We start from the raw sequence: 15079 nt of genomic DNA, 5'->3' as shown, positions 1-15079 counted from the left end.
AGAGGAAGCACTTTCAGGTATGTGTTGAAGGAGTTGTTCTGACATAACCACTGAAGATTTGGCACCTGCTTGTTGCACTGCAATGTTCCACCATTAGCAACAGTAACTTTGGCTGCAGCAATTTCCTCCACTGGACATTGTAATTCTTGTACTAGATCTGCACTGATGAAATTTGTGGAACTGCCTGAATCAACCAGGATCAGGAGTTGTCTTTTCCCCACCATGCCCTGCACTTTGATGCTTTCCTTAGAAGAGGTTCCTGTTGCTGCATGAACCGATAGTTTCATGCAAGCATCAGTGTCAGTGTTCTTTGGTCCAGTAGTCTGTGGTGTGTCGACTTCAGATTCAGAATCACTGTCAGGCATCTCAGACATCTGAAGAGCTTCTATTAGTTCTTCCAGTACATGCAATTGCACTGTTTGAGGACACTTGTGGCCAGGACTGTACTTTTCTCCGCACTTGAAACATTCACCTCGTGCTCTGTGTTGGGCCCGTAAGGAATCCACTCGGTCAGTTTGTTTGGGACGCTCCTCAACACTCTTGATAGTAGGTGCTGCTCCCATAAGTCCTTCATGCACATAAGGTTTGGAGGCCCAGCGCCTGCTAGATCTGTACGTGTCTTCGGCCAGTAGAGCTTCTTGTGTTTGAGCCAACGAATAAGCCAAATCCACGGATGTCGGTTGCTGTAACTTGACAGGAGCACGACTGGCAGGTTTCAACCCTTCCACAAACCGATTGATGAAAAAAATCTCATCATATGAATGATTGTACACGAGCATTTTGTGCATTTGCTCCTCAAATGTGTGTGCATAACTGTCAACTGAATCATGCTGTTTCAGGGAGAAAAACACATCGATGTCTCGGGAGTACTTGTTCCTGTTAAATTTTGCATAGACAGCTACACACAGTGCTGCCCAACTGTCAATGTTGTGCATTGCTTCATAGGTTTGCAACCATAACGCTGCATTCCCTGCAAAATGCATTGTCGCAAAATCGACCCATAACTCAGGCTTAACATTGTGCATGCGGAAATATTTCTCGCATTGTTTTTTCCACCACTTGGGGTTCTCTCCTTCGAACTTGGGGAAATCCGATCGCGGAATACGAGCAGAAAACTTCCCCGGAGTGTACTGGAACTGAGAATTCGGCGATCCATCACAGTCCTCATACTCATCAGACAATTCTTCCTGGAATTGAGCCTGGGATTTGGAATGCTCACCGCGGTTTCGATGCTGAGATGGCACCCGTAGACCCCTGAAATCCTGTCCTGCCTGCTGTTGAGCAACCCCTTGTCGATTTGTCTGAAGTGGCTCTGCCCGTGCAGTCAGCGGTTCCTGGGGCTGCGATGAGTGCGCCGGCTGCTCCAGGGTGTCGACGCGGCGGCTGATCCCATCCAGCGACTTCCGCATCTCGGCCACAGCCGCATCAAGGGAATTATGTGCGACGAGCACCCGCCCCAGCGTCGACTCGATGCGGGCCAGCGAGCTCGTGGTCGTCGTGGCCAGTGCATCGAAGGCCTTGGCCGAGGAGGAAGCGTACTTGTCGAGGGACTCCTGCAGCCCATCCAGATGTTCCGCCGTCTTCGTGCCCGCCTCCGACACCGCCTTGCTCTGCACGATCGTCGCCTGGACGAGCTGCTGCAGCTTGGCGATGGTGAGTTCCGCGGCGGCCATGCGCGACGAGAGATTGGGCTTGGTCGAACGCACCGTCGGGAAGGTCCTGGATCTACTCAACCCAGCGCAGGTACACCGGAGTTGTTTTGCGCGAGATCACCCAAGGGAATCTACACCTGCTAGGAATTACAAGCCGATCGAAGGATTGATCGTGAGCTCTGGATGAAAATTTTCAGATCAGAGGAAGCGGATCGATACACGGCTCTGAGTACCAAATGCTACGTTCCCGTAGCACTTCCCCGCGTCTCGCAGGGATCTGGGTCTCGAACCAGAGGAATTTGCTCGGGGAAGAGGGAACTTGGAGAAGGGGAAAGAGCAGGGAGGAAAGCTTACCAGAGAATAATGTTCTGATTACCTTCGTTCCCCTCTCACACGCACACACGCAACTATAAGAACTTGCTATTACAAGCCACTTGGGCCAAGATGGCCCACTACGCAGTCACCCACTCTTGGGCCAGGTCCGGGTTGTTGCACGCCCAAGCATGCACACACATGCTGTGGAGGCCGGGCGGAAGTGGCAGAGCTTGATGGTAGAGGGCAGACACAACCTCCCTTCCTACTTGCTACGTGCATGGCAATTGGCAACTCGATCGGCACATCACAGTTAAGCACACACGTACGTAACAATCAATCCAACATGCATCTCTGCATGTTCATGCATGGTGAAGTTACGTTTTTTTAGGTTTCCCGTCTAGATAGGCTCCAAATAATGTGTGTCCACTACTCGAGCTGACCCCCGCATTGCTTCGCTCGGGCGACTTGGGGGGAAACTTTGGGCGTCACCGGCGGCCACCTCCTGTGCGCCCTCTCCTCCGCCGCTGCCGCTGGCCTCGCCGTGGTGGCGGCGGCCCCTGACTCCGAAGGTAGCTCGAAGAGATTCCACGACAGACCCGTGCTCGGGTCGTCCCGACACGGCGCCTTCTACCCAAGATCGTTGTCAAGGGGTGCGGTGCGCGCTGGGTGGCGCGCAGCGCCGCGAGCCTGCTCATCGGCGCCTGGGCGTGGCGCGCGCGGGCATTCCCACTCGACGGTGGATCTGGCCGGTGCATTGGATCCTGGCTGGCGGCTGGCTGTGGGCGTCAGTGTGGTGGTCGCGCAGTCTGCGGCCGCTCGGGTGACTCAACGACCGGACCGATGAGATGCACTTGACATTTGGGTGTAGGGGAGAAATAAATAGATGGTAACACATTGAGGAGTGGGTCCCACATGAGAAAAAAATCTAGAGGTTGCAATTACAAGAAATCATTTTAAATTTCCTTTTAGGTTCACATAATTATATTGATTTGTTTGCTAATTTTCTTTACCAATTTTATGATAATGCATCAAGATACCTAGGACGACGTGATGGGAGCGGTGAAAGAATTGACGGGTTTTACTAGGCATGATCCGCGTGAAGTAGGTTCTCTGCCATTGGATCAAAGAAGGATGAACAGCTGGGATCGACTCAATGAGGGGCAATCCGTGGGAGGAGTGGATTGACCAATAAGGGCCAAGAAATGAATTTGCTTCTTGAAGCTCCCGTGCTCAGGGTCCGAGATTCGCCGCGCTCTTAACCCCGAAATATCTCTTTCCCGCGCTCCTCACAAAGTTCCCGGTAATATTTTGGACGCCGCTTCGTGAAATATCTAGGACGCGCGCCAGAGAGTTCCCGGTCACAGAGTTCAAATGAAAATTAAAAAAAATCCTACCCAACTCCAAGCAAGCCGAGCAGACCGGTCCTGGCCTCAGACTCGTTCCCCCACCCAACCTTCTGCTGTCGCTTCTTCCTCCTCCTCTCCCGATTCCCTCTCCCCCACCCAACACCGCCGCCGCCGCCGCCGACGTGCTCCCTCGCACCCCGGCCATCAGCGCCGGCGTCCACCGCTATCGCTGCAGTCCCCATCCTCTCCCCTTCTCGATCTCGCTCCCGATCCGGTCAGGCGGTGTGCAGATCCGCCACCGCCTACTCCTCCACCCAACCAACCGCCACCGACCACCCACCGCCGTTTCTGACCTGGGTCGTCATCCACAACCCCGTAGTGGCAGAGGAGGAGTCAGGGGCGCAACCCCTCGCGCCCCGAAACCCTAGCCTGCGGCTCCGCCTGACAACAGCCGCATCCATGGAGGTTCTCTCCCTCCTCGCGCCCCAAAACTCTAGCCCGCGGCATGGCGACCGAGCTCAGGACCTCGACAAGAGTGGTACGGTATGGACCCCTCATCCCCTTCTCTTTCTTCTTCTTGTTGTTTTCTTCATCTCCTTCCGCATCTGATGTGTGCGTCCCATTTGATTGTGTGCAGTTTGGGGGCCATGGAGGAGAAGCTGCTGCCCATCAGATCTGAGGAAGGAGGATGCCCACCACCACCAGGCCGCTCAACCTCACCACCATTTGTTGGCAAGGTGACCTCTTTCTCCCCCTTCATTTTGTTCCTTTCGATTCGAGGTTCCCTGCCCTAATGACTGATGTGGTCCGCTTCCTCACGCGTGCAGACCACCGTGTGGTGTGTGGTGGTGGATTATTCTTCCACTCCAACGACTCCCGCTGGTGGCCTCGATTCTGCTTCCTCCCCGGCATTAGGCGGTAAGCCACTGCTCTCTCTCTCTCTCTCTCTCTCTTGCTCTCTCTCTCTCTCTCTTTATCTCTCTGTGTGTGTGTGTGTTGATTGTGCCCACGTTGATCGATCTAGCTGCGGTCAATTTTGCACTGGCCATAATGCTGTAAGGTTTTGAGTTGTTTCCAGAAAAGTAAGCCAATTAAAACGTTTATCCAGAGATTGCGGGTGTGTGGTGTCCCCCTTGCCGGTGTGATTGCCGATGTGATTGCCGATGTGAGGGCTTGCCTGAATAGCTTCGTGAGGAAGAAGAAACCTGAGAGAGAAGAGACAAAGTGGAAACTTCAGAAATGTTCAGTCATTTTCGTCTGCTCCCTTCACACAGTAGAGCAACGCTAAAGTAGCCACACACACATACACACTGCACATGCTGCCACCGACCAGGATAGCTTACACACGCACACTAGCCCGCGCCACCTCGCAACACACCTTTGCCTGAGAGTGGCACACCCGTATGTCTATGTCTATGCATCTTTAGTGTGGCACAGTCGTGACAGGGTGGTGCTTCCCCGGAGGAATGAATTGAATGGCTGGCTGTAACTAGTCTGTTCTCAAACTCAAGTTATGTTCCAAAAGTGCAGTTGTAATCAGATTATCATCATGTGAAAAGGGAAGATACATATAGTGGAAGCTAACTTAGCTCCAACCAAGGTTTTCGAGTCGATGAGTCGTTCTGTGGTAGTGACTCTTGAATAGTTGACCCTGCAGTTGCAACTCGTCAACTAGTAGACACATTGTTAAGTCAACTTTTTTTATGACTCATCGATTAGTGGACGACTAGTCGTTCGACTGAAAAACAGTGGCTCCAACCAAGTGTTATGTATAACAAAAAACATCATGTGAGAAGCCACGCTGTGTCGTCTGCCATATCCAAATAGAAGGATCCAGAATTATCTACCACATTCTGTCATGACATGTAAAGAGTGAAAGCTCTGGTTCTTAACATGGTTGTTAACAGTATTTCCATCTCCCCTACTTCAGTAACAACAAGCAAATTAACGTCAAGTATGTCTAAGCAAGATTTACTCACTAAAGCTTCTTCTACCTTTACTAGAGATAGTACATACTTCCTCTGTCCCAAATTATAAGATGTTTTTGGTAGGCTATTTAACCTACCAAAATAGTCTTATAATTTGGGACAGAGGTAGTACTACTTAGGTGTATGAAGTTATGTATATATGTAGGCAAACACACAGGTGAGGTAGTACTACTTAGGTGTATGAAGGTATGTATATAAATAGATTTCTTAATTGCTAAGTGTTTGCCTGTGAGGTGTGAGCTACAGGAATTTAGTGCATGCAAAGCCGTCGTTTTTTCCTTTGCCTACACGTGTTTGTCTGTGAGTAAAGTTGTCCATCTGTTGCTTGGAATTCTAGTCTCTCTCAGATACCTAATTTATTTGTTTGTTTGATTCAGAGCAGCAGGCGCCCTCCATGGAAGACATCGACGAGGCATATGCGGGGCCACATGCCCAAGCTGTCGAGCTTGATGAGGAACATCATTGGGTCTTACTTCAACCTCGAGGTGATGCCTATGCTGACTCCCCACACAAGGTTGCCCTCTGCTCCTCGCTCTCACCAAAGATGCTTCTTTTTTTCCATGTTATCGATGTTCTGCTCTAGCATAGTTTTCTAGACACTCGCATCGTGCTCCTATTCATAGTGTAGTACAGTGATCTAAATGGCCTTATATTTCTTTACACAGGGAGTGTTTCTAAACGGTCTTATATTTCTTTACAGAAGGAGTAGTTTCTAGCTCTAGCCTAGTTGCTACTGTTAATCGACATAGTCTCCAAAGTTCCATGGTGCGAAGTGGCTTTTGGCCCATCTTCTGTTCGAACTCTGTAGACGTTGCTGCTTCAATCAACTTTAGTGCTTGCGCTTGATAAAGCTTGTGTGATGCTACATCATTATGTTTGTGTGGTTGATGATCACATGGTAGTAGATTTTACTAATATAAGCTGGGCCTTCTATTTAGCCCTGGTCCTGGTCAGGTCTTTGCCTTTAGTGATCTTTGTTTGTTGGACATATTTGTACTTCTGATCCTGGACCGGAAACTTGGTTTATTTTCTAGTAGTTTTAACATATTTCCATTCCCCCTTGTTGTGAGCCTTGCTCTTCTTACTTGTGAAAACTGCAGCTATTGACCATGTGTTTATTAGTGACCATGATTTTGTCTAGTCCTTGTTATTACCTTAACTATATGCTTGTGGATATTTTTGGCCCATGATGAGTGCATATCTAAACTGTTACTTTTGTCAGTATTTGTTATATCTAAACTATATACTTCGATTCTGTGCACTAGAGAACTCACTGAACCAACAATCTGAATTCATCTCTCTGTCTGCCTGAATAATTAGCAACTCTCAACAAGTTATTTTTTTCCTATTCACTAAAAATCCAATCCATCCTATGGTGTATGCTTCCACAGGTAAGCAACATGATATGATGAAGTACGCTACGTCGCCACACAGCAGGTGGTTGTGCTCCTTGTTTCTTGGAGTAGACACAAGGCCAAATGGTCAGCATGTTGCCAGGGAGCCCTAGAATGCCAAAAAGGGACAGTTTTGAAGCTAGACTCAGCTCACAACTCCTATGAGGCTCTGGAACAATGCAGGAATGAAGAGAAGAGTCCTATCAAGGGTCAAAGTACTTCCTCTCCTTCCACTTGGTCTACAACGGATGCCAAAGTCCAAGAACCTCACCGGTCTGGAGAGCGCCAGCATGCTGCAACAAGGGGAGTCCCATCGGGGTTCATCTCGCTCTAGGGCGATTAAGCAACAAGAATAGAGCACGAGGCTCTGATACCAATTGAAAGAATCAAGATGGACCTAGGGGGGGTGAATAGGTACAATTACAAATTTTAATTATTACTTAGCAATTTTAGGCAATAATTCAAAATATGAAGGTGAGCCTAACAATTGCAAGTGTAGTACTAAGTGCTAAGCAAGTAACACGAGTATGTAAGTAAGCAAGCACAATATGATATAAGTAAGTGCCAAGAGACAAGTAACCACAAGTAGAGAGTTAGGGTTAGGAATAACCGCAACTCCGGGAGATGAGGATGTATGCCGATGTTCACTTCCTTGGAGGGAAGCTACGTTATCATTAGAGAGGTGGATGTTACCATGAAGGCACACCAATGCCACGAAGGCTCACCCTATTCTCCCTTTGAGACAACACCATGGAGGCGTTTCTCAACCACTAGTGGTAGACCTTGGGGTGGTCTCCAAACCCTCACAAACTTTTTCGGGGGTAATCGTAAAGGTCGTTTCCTATCTGAAAGACTCCTACCGCCTAGGAGTCTTCAACCTCCAAGAGTAATAAGAAAGATGGGGGAAAAGCTCAAGACTTGCTCAAATCACGAATTCCTTTGGTGCAAAGAAGGGGACGGAGTGGATCTATCACTTGATTGGAGAACTTCTCTCAAATGTTCCCAAATCACTTGGGGATCTAGGATTTGGTGTAGAGGATTGCGAGAGTGAGTGAAAAGTGTTCTTGGCAAGCTCAAAGTGAATGGTCAACCTTATCCCGTTGGGAGGAGAAGGCTATATATAGTGGAAGTGAAAAGTAACCGTTTGAGCAACTTAAGTGCACAGGAGATGTCGGACATCCGGACAGGACCGGACGCCCGGTGGCACAGATAGGTCCGGATGTCCAACATACATCGGTTGTCCGGATGCTAGAGAACCACAAGCCACGAACCAGTACACAGCCAACGGACGTCAGAGATGTTTCGGTCGTCTGGTGACCGGACGTCCGTAGATGATCGGAAATCCGTAAAAAGTGTTCTATAGAGGAAGTGTCGGACCTCCGGAGGAAAATGGACATCCGGCGACCGGACGACCGGAGAAGCACGAACATCCGTGAATATCGTTCTGTTGAAGAAGCACCGGTCGACCATGGAGAGCCGGACGTCTGGACAACTGAGAGGGATCGAACGTCCGTAGAGTACCGGACGTCCGGTGAAAAGCTGGAGTTGGTGGGTTTTGAGCAAGTCTTTCACTAGATCCAATGATCCTCTTAATAGTGCGGGCTCCCTATACTCAAGAAACAAAAGCCACAGAAAAGAGAACAAAAAGAGCCCAAGCTATTTTCTTGTATCTCCGATCTTGAATGATATGCATTTGTCCGTATTTATGATCCACACACGCCCTTGAGACTTAATCCTGAGATATACTTGATAAATATGATTAGTCCCATATATGCATGTTGTCATCAACATCAAAATAAGATTAAGGGCATGATTGCACTTTCAGTTGGGGGTATTCAGTGATGGAGAACAAGGGCGATTTTAAATGGATGCCTGAGTGTGGCAGAGTCACGACGGAGACCGTGGATTGAGCAAGCCGGGGTGGCGGGCTGGAGCGCCCGCCAGTTGCGGGTGGACCGGACAACTATTTGGCCGGCGCAAGGCGAGGGCTAGGCTACAGGAGGTGAGGGAGTCCTGGATTAGGGGGTATTCGGACAGCCGGACTATATACATCGTCCGGACTATTGGAACGTGAAGACACAAGACTCAAGACTCCGACCCGTGTCTGGATGGGACTCTCCTTTGCATGGAAGACAAGCTTGACGATCCGAATATTGTATTTCCTTCCTTGCAACCTTCTCCATGTAAACCCTAGCCCTCTCCGGTGTCTATATAAACCGGAGAGGATGGTCCTTAGAAGGCCGATCACAATTACAATCATACCATCATAGGCTAGCTCTTAGGGTTTAGCCTATACGATCTCGTGGTAGATCTACTCTTGTACTACTCCTATCTTCAATATTAATCAAGTAGGAAGTAGGGTTTTACCTCTATCGAGAGGGCCCGAACCTAGGTAAACACTGTGTCCCTTGCTTCCTGTTACCATCAGCCTAAGACGCACAGATTGGGACCCCCTACCCGAGATCCGCCGGTTTTGACACCGACATTGGTGCTTTCATTGAGAGTTCCTCTGTATCGTTGCTTCGAGGCTTGATGGCGTCTTCAATCGCCAACAACACGGTCCAGGGCGGGACTTTTCTCCCTGGACAGATCTTTGTGTTCGGCGGCTTCGCACTGCGGGCCAATTCGCTTGGTTATCTGGAGCAGATCGACAGCTATGCCCCTGGCCACCAGATCGGGTTCGGAAACTTGAACTAGACGGCGGACATTCGCGGAGACTTGATTTTCGACGGATTCGGGCCTGTGCCAGGAGCGCCAGACAGTCACGACGAGCACGGCCTAGACCTGCTGCCGGACAATGCTCGGGACATCATCCCTGCAGTAGCCCCGGATCTAAATCCGGAACAGGTTGTGTTGCCCAAGGACGAAGGGGTGGACCCCGCCTCGCAAGCCGCATACTCGTCGGCGGTGGAGTCGAACACATGTCTCACCTCTGCGGAGGCATGTAACCCCGGGCCCCCGGACTCGTATCCGGTTGTTGGTTCCGGTCCGCATACCCTCGAGCCAGCCAAACCAGGTTAGGCTCCGGTAATGGAGTTTACCGCTGCGGACATCTTTCAGCACTCGCCCTTTGGAGACATGCTGAACTCATTAAAGTCTCTCTCTTTGTCAGGAGGCTCTGGGCCGAACTATGTCCAGCTTGAGTGGGAAGCAGGCGACGAAGGAATTCACTGCCCACCCACCACCCACTTCATTGCCACGGTCGATGATTTAACCGACGTGCTGGACTTCGACTCCGAAGACATCGACGGTATGGACGACGATGCTGGAGACACACAGGAGCCACCGCCCACAGGGCGGTGGACGGCTACCTCTTCACACGATATATATGATGGACACTCCGAAAGAAACAAATGGCGATGAGGCAATGGAGGATAACCCCTCCAAGAAGAAAGCAAAACATGGGCGTCGCTAGCGCCGCTCCAAGCCCTGCCAAGGCAATACTGGCACCGGAGACGAAAACAATCCGGACGGTGCCAAAGATGAATACAACCCCAATCAACCCACCTTCGAGCAGGCCGAGCAGGAGAATGGGCAGGACAACCCAGATGAACATGCGACGGACGGGTATCCGGAGGAGGACAACTACATGCCCCCCTCCGAAGACGAGATTAGCCTCAGCGACGACGAGTTCGGCGTGCCTGAGGACCCCGCAGAGCAGGACCGCTGGCTTATTGCCATTATGAGGAGCCTGAAGAAGAAGCAGCAGCAGCTTCAAGTTGATCAAGATCTGCTCACAGGGAGATGGACGGAAGTCCTGGCAGCCGAGGAATATGGACTCGAGCGCCACACGGCTGACCGGCCGCCTCGAGGTCGGGATAAAACGACATATCATCCCGAATACCAGCCTGCACCCCTGCGCCAGTTTACTACAGCCTGGGGCAATACTCAGGACCTGCGCGATAGATTGGATAGCACCGCAGGACAACCAAGATCGATCTACGGATCACGGGGGTGCGCTGCAGCACATGACCATGACCATCATACCAGATACACTAACAGTAAATCCGGCCGGCCCGAACACAACCAGCCAGATTTAGCCGGACTGTGTCATGACATAGCCTGGCACAGAGGCGCCGCACACCCCCTCTGCTTCACTGCTGAAGTGATGGATCATGAATTCCCAGAAGGGTTCAAACCCGTAAACATCGAATCATACGATGGCACAACAGACCCCGCGGTATGGATTGAAGACTTCCTTCTCCACATCCACATGGCCCGCGAAGATGATCTACATGCCATCAAGTATCTTCCCCTTAAGCTCAAAGGACCCGCCCGGCACTGGCTTAACAGCCTGCCCGCAAATTCCATTGGCAGTTGGGAAAACCTGAAAGACGCATTCCTTGACAACTTCCAAGGCACATATGTACGACCTCCGGACGCTGATGACTTGAGCCACATCACTCAACAGCCCGGAGAATCAGCCAGGAAATTCTGAACTCGGTTCCTAACTAAAAAGAACCAAATAGTCGACTGTCCGGACGCCGAAGCACTGGCGGCCTTCAAGCATAATATCCGCGACGAGTGGCTCGCCCGACACCTCGGCCAGGAGAAAGCCAAGCCCATGGCAGCTCTCACGACACTAATGACCCGCTTTTGCCCGGGCGAGGACAGCTGGTTGGCTCGCAGCAGCACTACACCACATTCTCGCACGTCAGATGTCCGTGACAATAATGGCAAGCTACGGTGTAATAGACACAAGCGACGGAACAACAGCGACAACACCGAAGACACGATAGTCAATGCCGGATTCAGCGGATCTAAATCCGGTCAGCGAAAGAAGCCATTCAAAAGAAACAATCAGGGACCGTCCAGTCTAGACCGTATACTAGAGCGCTCGTGCCAAATTCATGGTACTCCGGACAAGCCAGCCAACCACACCAATAGAGACTGCTGGTTATTTAAACAGGCCGGCAAAATAAACACCGAAAATAAGGACAAGGGGCTGCACAGCGACGATGACGAGGAGCCCCGGCGTCCGAACACGGGGGGACAGAAGAAACCCCCCCCCCCCCAAGGTGAAAAGGTTAACATGATCTACGCCACTCACACCCCCAAGCGGGAACGGAAGCGAGCACAACGAGACGTCTACGCGATGGAGCCAGTCGTCCCCAAATTCAACCCATGGTCAGCTTGTCCGATCACCTTTGATCGTAGGGATCATCCTACTAGCATCCGTCATGGTGGCTCGGCCGCATTGGTCTTAGACCCAATCATCAACGAATTCCATCTCACGCGAGTCCTTATGGACGGCGGCAGCAGCCTTTACCTGCTTTACCAGGACATAGTGCGCAAAATGGGCATCGATCCTTCAGGATAAAGCCCACCAAAACCACCTTTAAAGGTGTAATTCCTGGAGTAGAGACCCGTTGTACGGGCTCTATAACATTGGAAGTGGTCTTCGGATCTCCGGACAACTTCCGAAGCAACGAGTTAATCTTCGATATCGTCCCTTTCCGTAGTGGTTACCACGCATTGCTCGGGAGAACCGCATTCGCTAGATTCAATGCGGTACCACACTATGCATACCTCAAGCTCAAGATGCCAAGCCCGCGCGGGGTCATAACAGTCAATGGAAACATGGATCGCTCTCTCCGTACAGAAGAGAATACTGCAGCCCTCACGGTAGAAGTACAATGCGACCTCCTCCGGCAAACCACCAATCCGGCGACGACAACCTCAAGCACCATCAAGCGAGTTCGGAGCATCCCGCAAAAGGACCACCAGGCACGCCAAGAGCACGACTAGCAGTCCGGCCTCCGCTCAAATCCCATCAAAGAAGCATTCGTGCCACACGTACACAATTACGCACTTAAAATACCATGGGCACAGGCGGAGGCGCAGCAGTGGCTCAGTCAACAGTGCGGTATCACCGTCACATACCTACATAACCATTCCTTTCACCTTTCAGGACATTGCTTTAGTGCAGCCTCTCCAGAAGAGCTGGATTGTCGGACTTACATAGGAGAGAAAACCAAGGAGGCAACAGGCTTTGGACACAGAAGGAAATACCCAGGTGGAATCTATTTACGATCGTTATACCTGCTTTATCTATCTGTACGTAGCCTGCCCCTGGATAGGGTATGTCAAATAATCCTATTTATCTCCGCTTAATGCATTCATTGTAAACATACGCTTAAACATATTATTCATCAATGGGAAATCATATATAGCGTCAACTTATTATTCTTATTTGAGCATTTTTTCTTACAAATGTTTATTTGATATTGCATTCGTACACCTTGGTACGTTCAGTTTGCCAGGGGCTTCTTATGGAGCCCCATAATATGGCAAGACAAGTCCGAACACTTTCAACAGTGCGGCACCCCGAACTTATAGCATTATATGCATCAGCTTCGAATCATGTCTTGGGTCTACAGTTGGGATAGCCCGGCTCCCTTGTTTTCGTGCCTTACGTTCCGTTATATCGGCTAAGGTAGCGCAGGGAGAACTACTGCGATTGTGTCCCGGTTCTTCCGGACGAGCACCTCAGTAAAGAAGCCGAAAACTGACCGGCATGATGTGGTGATAGCTGGTCGCTGTTCGAGAGATCTTAAAATCCTTAAAGATTTTTTTGCTTTAGGCGATAATTCGGCTTCGTCCAATCTAGGCGTATATAGCGCCCCAATTCGGCCTTCCGGATTCTAGGGGCTTCGCCGAAATTTAAAATTGTAGACTTCTATGGCTAAGTGAAGGTTATAAAGCTGCATAGTCCGATTGTCTTGTTCGCTGCGCCGGACACCTCCTTAAGGGACCAAACATTTGGATAAAGAATGTCCGGGTTTTCCACGAACACCCTAGTACTAGTTACATGGGGGCGGAAGCCGACGACTGGCCTAATTTCAGAATTTTGTAAACAGCCGCACATAAGGTAATATTTTAAATAACAAAAGTGCTACATAGCGCAAGTAACTTCGTCCTTAAATTACAAACATGACAGAAGTGAATTCATTCTAAAATTATGTCCTTGGTACATTCATCGGCCACGAGGCGAGCGCCCTTCATAACGCCATCGTAATACTTCTCTGGATAACGATACGCCTTACCCTCCGGCGGCCCGTCCTTCACCAGCTTCTCCGCATCCAGCTTGCCCCAATGCACCTTTGCATGGACAAAGGCTCGGCGGGCACCCTCAATGCAAACGGATCGCTTGATGACTTCCAGTCGCGGACAGGCATTCACCATCCGCTTGATCAGGCCGAAGTAGCTGGTGGGCAGGGGCTCATCAGGCCACATCCATACTATGAAATCCTTCATAGCCACTTCGGCCGCCCTGTGGAGTTCGACCAACTGCTTCAGTTGGTCACTCAGAGGCGTTGGATGTTCGGCCCCAGCATACTGGGACCAGAACAGATTCTCTGTTGAGCTCCCCTCCTGAGCATGGTAGAACTCCGTGGCATCTGATACGCTGCGTGGCAGATCTGCGAATGCCCCTGAGAGTTCCGGACTCGGGTAAGTAAAAGAAACGCCTCCTCCACATGTTTGCTTTGCATAAAGAATTTCTTACCCGTCGCTATCTTTTTAGCCTCCTGGATTTCCTGTTTTGCCTTCTCGGCTTCGGCCTTGGCATCTTTTATACTTGCAAGGGCCTTCGCAAGCTCGGCCTCTTTCGCCTTAAGCTCATGCTCCACGGACTCGAACTTTTTGCCGAGCTCCTGGAGCTCTTGTTATACCTCGCCCACTCGGGCATCTTGCTTCTCGCGCTCCTTGCGTTCCAAGGCCGCCTTGTGTTCGGCCTCGGACAACGCTTTTTTCAGAGACGCCACTTCGGTGGTGGCCCCTGTTACAAAATCACGACGCTTCGTCGTTAGAATAATCAATTTTATCTATCCTTCATTATATGAGAGCGGGGAATCACTCACCTTTGTTCTTTTCGAGCTGCCTCCTCGTGAGGTCGAGCTCTCCCTGCGCCTGCTCCAGGTCCTGTTTTAGTCCGGCGATCTCGGCCGTACGGACCGCAGCGGCAAGAAGCACAGCCTGCTTATTCACATTCAAACTTATTGTTAGACTCCTGCGGATTATAATTGACCCTCCGTTTGGTTTTTCCTTCCGAACACCAAACAGAGTATCAGGGGCTACTACCTATCGGGTGGTAATTTCACACATTTTTATTACTTACCTCAAAGCCTGTCAGGGAGGCTGGTGCAGGCTTCGGTTAGTCAGCTCTTGGCGGATGAAACCTTCTGAATCACCGCACTCATAAGAGTACGGTGCTCTTCATCTTTTGAAGCGCCGCGAAGCGCTTCCAGCAGACAATCCGGCGCCTCGGTCGCGACGGAAGTCCTCGACACAGACGGCTCTCCCTCCCTAACGAGGGGCTGCCCGCCTGAGTCCGGAACCATTGAAGGCTCCGGAACAGTGTTCGGTTGAGAGCCCGGCCTACT

At 50.5% G+C, this 15079-nt stretch overlaps 1 protein-coding gene across 5 annotated transcripts; it reads left to right on the top strand.

The window, feature by feature from the left end:
* Positions 1–3345: 3345 nt before the first annotated feature.
* LOC119295259 lies at positions 3346–7106 on the top strand. 5 transcript variants are annotated; one of them, XM_037573627.1, is made up of 5 exons: positions 3346–3856; positions 3951–4050; positions 4141–4231; positions 5679–5815; positions 6693–7106. In XM_037573627.1, exons 1-5 carry the CDS (start codon positions 3819–3821, stop codon positions 6708–6710), a joined length of 384 nt encoding a protein of 127 aa, XP_037429524.1. In that variant the 5' UTR covers positions 3346–3818; the 3' UTR covers positions 6711–7106. The 5 variants fall into 5 exon arrangements, with proteins under 5 accessions (XP_037429524.1, XP_037429525.1, XP_037429521.1 ...); XM_037573628.1 differs by lacking the exon at positions 6693–7106 and adding an exon at positions 6002–6354; XM_037573624.1 differs by lacking the exon at positions 6693–7106 and adding an exon at positions 5967–6354.
* The last annotated feature ends 7973 nt before the right edge of the window (positions 7107–15079 follow it).

This window comes from Triticum dicoccoides, chromosome 4B (assembly GCF_002162155.2).
Source record: "Triticum dicoccoides isolate Atlit2015 ecotype Zavitan chromosome 4B, WEW_v2.0, whole genome shotgun sequence".
In the NCBI taxonomy this organism is placed as follows: Eukaryota; Viridiplantae; Streptophyta; class Magnoliopsida; order Poales; family Poaceae; genus Triticum; species Triticum dicoccoides.
This window is presented reverse-complemented; position numbering and strand designations above follow the sequence as displayed.